The 5,154-nt window shown below is 36.1% G+C and overlaps 1 protein-coding gene across 1 annotated transcript; it reads left to right on the forward strand.

The window, feature by feature from the left end:
• The first annotated feature begins 1,410 nt into the window (after nt 1–1,410).
• LOC110702923 (AP-3 complex subunit delta-like) lies at nt 1,411–4,921 on the forward strand. The gene has a single exon (XM_021880688.1). It carries the CDS (start codon nt 1,739–1,741, stop codon nt 4,643–4,645), a length of 2,907 nt encoding a protein of 968 aa, XP_021736380.1. The 5' UTR covers nt 1,411–1,738; the 3' UTR covers nt 4,646–4,921.
• The last annotated feature ends 233 nt before the right edge of the window (nt 4,922–5,154 follow it).

Consider the following 5,154-nt stretch of genomic DNA (forward strand, 5'->3'; position numbering starts at 1 on the left):
AATTTAACCCGACCCGATCTGAGTTAACAGAATAATTTTGATCCGAACATATCCGACCTGAACAAACCCATCCCGAATAGACCAGACCCAAACTTCATCCAGTTATCCGAATTGACACCTCTACTCAATCCGAATTCGAACTTGACCCGATTTGAACTTAATCCGGAATTGATTTGACCCGACTTGAACTTAACCTGAAACCGATTTTGACCCGACTTGAACTTAAACCGAACTGATTTGACCTGACCGAAAATAAATCTGAACCGAAATTAACCTGACAAATACCCAAATTCAATCCGATATGTTTTTATTCGAACTGATATTTACCTGACCTAATTTTAACCCGGTCTAATTTTGACTTGACATGTTTTCAAACCAACCATAATTTTAAACCCAACCTATTATTTACCTTTTTTTTACACTTAAGCATATATTAATGACACGATATGGTAAAATGACACATGAATGACTTGATATCGACCCAATAACAAGTAAAAAAAAAAAACTCAATAATTACTCTATTTTAAAAAATAAACTTATTTCAATATCAAATTTGGTCAACCCAACCAAAATTTAGCCAAACACGAAAAGTATTTGAATTAAAATTAACCGAATACTGAATTAACCTTAGTATTAGTAATCAAACCAAACCTTTTTTATTTTTTTTAATTTTTTTTTTATTTTTTGAAGAAATCAAACCGAACTGAACAAAACTGAAATCAACCAAACCGAAACCAATCTGATCCAAAGTCATCCAACCCGAAATTAACCGAGTCAAACCCGTTTTGAACCCGATCCGAAGTATTCGAACCGAATATGAACCGATCTGAAGTTAACCCGACCCAAACCACCAAAAAAATCAAAAAAATTATTTTTTAAAACCAAAACTTCTAAAACTTTTATTTTACCAAAAAAAAAAAAAAAAAAAAAAAATTCTAAAAATTGTTTTTACCACCAACCGTCAAGAAAATCGTTAAATCTAACGGTTTAAAAAAAATTCTTCAACTTTCGTGCGCAAAACATGTTCTTCATAGGTTTAGGGGGGCATTTTGGTTCTATGGAACCAATTTCAGGGTAGAATTGACAAAAAAAAATCGAAAATGCCTCGTTTTGCGTGTTTCACGCAAATCGAAGTTTTTTTACGTAGGAAAAACGAGTCATTTACGGTCGTTTTTAGTCAATTCTGACCTCAAATTGGAGTTAAGGGCTAAAATACCGCCAAAACCCCTGAACACCATGTGTTTGGCACGAAAATCGAAGAATTTAAAATATTTCATGAGGTTTACCGGTTTTTTTAACTGTCGGTGGTAAGAAATAATTTTTAATTTTTTTTTGGTGGTAAAATAAAAGTTTTAGTGATAAAAAACAATTTTTGATTTTTTTGTTGATAAAAGTCAAAAAAATCTCAAATATTATTTTATTAATTTTATCAAATGTTAATTTACCCTAAAAAAAAAATAAAATAAAATAAAAAAAAGAAATCGTGTAAACCTCTCGCATAATTTGGCTGTAGAGAAATCAGATTTAGGTCTCAAAACTTTGCCTTTCTGCACTGATTGAATTCATATCATCACAATTCACAAATCACAATCATCATCTACTTCCCCAATTCGGACAATCAAAACAACTACTATCATCATCTACTTCCCCAATTCTTCTTCCAAAACCTTCAACACTCAATCATGAATTCCCCACAATTCTAAAATACCCCATCAATAAAGCTCAAACCAAATCATTAATGGCGAATTCATCAATAATGGACTCATTCTTTCAACGCTCATTAGATGATTTAATCAAAGGAATTCGACTTCATTCCCCAGAATCATCAACACCCCTTTCATCTTTCCTCTCAAAAGCCATTGAGGAAATTCGTCGCGAAATCAAATCAACAGACCCACAAATGAAATCAACTGCACTTCTCAAATTAACTTATCTTCATTCAATTTATGGGTTTGAGATTTCTTGGGCTGCTTTTCATGTAGTAGAAGTTATCAGTTACCCTCAATTCAATCTCAAAAGAATTGGGTATTTAGCTGCTTCTGCTACTTTCAATGAATCTACTGAAGTTCTTCTTCTTGTTACGAATCAATTCAGGAAAGATCTTTCCAGTTCTAATGATTTTGAGGTCAGTCTTGCTATTCAATGTTTATCTGTTATTGGTACGCCTGATTTGTGCCGTGATTTGTGCAATGATTTGTTTACATTGTTGTCTAGTACTGGACCTTATGTTAAAAAGAAGGCGATTGCTGTTTTTTTGAGGGTTTTTGACAAGTACCCAGATGCTGTTAGAGTGTGTTTTAAGAGATTAGTTGATAATTTGGAGAGTACTGATCCTCAGGCTATTTCAGCCGCTGTTGGGGTGTTTTGTGAGCTTAGTTTACGAGACACGAAAACGTATTTGCCATTAGCGCCCGAGTTCTATCGAATTTTGCTTAACTCTAAGAATAACTGGGTGTTGATCAAGGTGTTGAAGATGTTTGCTAAGTTGGCATTATTAGAGCCTAGGTTAGGGAAGAAGATTGTTGGTCCGATTTGTGAGATTATGCAGCGGTCCATGGCAAAATCGTTGGTGTTTGAGTGTATAAGAACTGTTGTGAGTAGCTTGAGTGATCATGAGTCTGCTGTTAAGCTTGCTAGTGTGAAGATTAAGGAGTTTTTGACTGAGGATGATCCTAATTTGAAGTATCTTGGTTTACAAGCGCTTTCTGATTTAGCTACGAAGCACTTGTGGGTTGTGTTGGAGAATAAGGATGTTGTGCTTAAGTCTCTTAGTGATGTCGATTCTAATATCAAGCTAACTTCGTCGCGGCTTCTCATGTCTATGGTGTCAGAGGATAATGTGGCTGAGATTACCAAGGTTTTGGTTAATTATGCCCTGAAGTCTGACCCTGAATTCTGTAATGAGATCCTCAGATCGATACTGGTCACTTGCTCTAGGAATTATTATGAAATTGTTTTTGATTTTGATTGGTATGTATCACTTCTTGGGGAAATGGCTAGGGTTCCACATTGTCAATCAGGGGAGGAAATTGAGAACCAACTTGTTGATATTGGTATGAGAGTAAAGGATGCCAGACCTGAGCTAGTCAAGGTTGGCCGGGACCTGTTAGTTGATCCTGCATTACTTGGGAATCCTTTCTTACACGGGATACTATCTGCCGCCGCTTGGGTTTCTGGTGAGTATGTTGAGTTTTCAAATAACCCATATGAACTGATGGAGGCTTTGTTGCAGCCACGTACGAGTTTACTGCCACCATTAGTAAGAGCTGTCTATATTCAGTCTACATTTAAGGTTTTAGTGTTTTGCCTTCAGTCTTATCTCTGGCAGCAAGATGTAGTGGATGCTGCTTCCGTTGCTGATGATATGGCATCTTTAAGCTTCGAATCTAAGTCTGGATTGAAATGCCCTGACAGCCAAGATAAGTCAACACATGAAGCTGTTGCAAATTTTGAGCAAATGCCTGAGTCTGCAGTCAAAGAATCTTATTCTTGGTCAATTGGTGAATATGGCATTGAAGATGCTGTGCAAGAGAAACCCACTTTATCATTGCCTGAGAGAGAAACTTCATCCCAAGATGCAGTTGTTAAGCTGCTAAATATGACTGAAACAGCTGTAGGACCATTGTTATGGAGCAATGAAGTGGAAATACAAGAAAGGGCACGGAATATTCTTGGAGTTGTGAATTTAGTAAAGGAAGATGTTCTTCATTGTTCTGGACATCATGTTGACAAATCAGGGAAGAAAGATTTTGAACTTTCTGAAATCACTAAACTCTTTGATGATCTATTTGTTGAAGAGCTTGGTCCAATCTCAGTAACTGCTCAAGCAAGAATTCCTGTACCTGATGATCTTAGTCTTAAAGATAGTCTCACTGATTTGGACTTAATTTATAGCGACATTCAGCTAAATCCATCGACAACCTTTAGTCTTGGAACTTCTCGTTCCAGTGAGAAAGATGATTATCTTCTTTCTAATGGCCAAGGTGCAGAAGATGTAGATTCGTCAACAATATCTGGATCTCTGCTTGCACAGCACCGCAAAAGACATGGATTATATTATCTTTCTTCAGAAAAGGATGATACAGGTTTTAATGATTACCCTCCCGCCATCGAAAGTAAAAATCTGGACAAGAACGGCAATGAAGTGAATGATCTTGTGAAATTGACTGATCAATCACTAAAACTTAAGAAAAAACCAAACCATGCTAAGCCTAGGCCAGTGGTTGTCAAACTGGATGAAGGTGAAAATTTCATACCTACAAAAAAGTTGGAGATTACAGAGGATTTGCTTTCTGGTGCAGTGAGGGATGTTCTTTTAGGAAATGAAGAAGTGTCTACTTCATCAAAAAATAGTGAAGCTGATAAGCAACTTGTCAATGACGGTCCTCTTGATCTGAGAGAACATTCTGTTGCTGTAACCTCAGAGGTTGGGAATTCAAGTTCCAGAAGAAGCAAGCATAAAAATCATAGTAAGGAGAGACGACAGCATAGCCATGGTGAGAGTGGTGAAGGGAAAGAAAGAAGTCAAAAGGAAAAGAAAAAAAGCAGCCGTCACCGTCATAACAGACACAAAGTAGAAGAGAAACAGGGCAGCTCAAACAATGCCTCCATACAAACACAACAAATCCCTGACTATTTGCTATAGCAGGAAACTTTGGAATGATTTTTGTGAATCCATACCTTGGTTTTTTTTAGAAACGAACAAGTTTTTTTCGATCTCTTGGAATATTGAGGTGTGTCATGATTTTGTCATGAAATTGTCATCTCACCGTGTTTGTGTTATTGTGTTGCTATCTCATGTAATCAATTCATTAATTATTTTCTTCACAAAAAGTTTATAGTTCGTCAGTGTTCGATTTCTGTTGTGGTCTTGTGGACGCATATTTACTTTATTGTATCGTGTTCTCTGTCGTTGTTGATCTCCACAGTTCATCCATCTCCTGTTTACGGGGTAAAAAGATTTTGCTTGTTCAACCAGATGTTTCCTCATCTCCTTGTTGATTTTTTACATTTTCTCAATTCAGAAATTTCGTTACTTTGTATCTTATACGTATACGTAAATAAGTTGACACAATTTAGCCATAAGTTAGTTTGACTTCCCCTCCTCGCCTAATGTTTTCTTTTTTCTTACCCTTCAAAAAAAAAAAAGAGTTA

Source organism: Chenopodium quinoa, unplaced genomic scaffold (assembly GCF_001683475.1).
Source record: "Chenopodium quinoa cultivar QQ74 unplaced genomic scaffold, ASM168347v1, whole genome shotgun sequence".
NCBI lineage: Eukaryota > Viridiplantae > Streptophyta > Magnoliopsida > Caryophyllales > Amaranthaceae > Chenopodium > Chenopodium quinoa.

Excerpts from the sequence above, each read along its gene's own strand:
- LOC110702923 (XM_021880688.1), top strand. The coding sequence starts at position 1,739 with ATGGCGAATTCATCAATAATGGACTCATTCTTTCAACGCTCATTAGAT.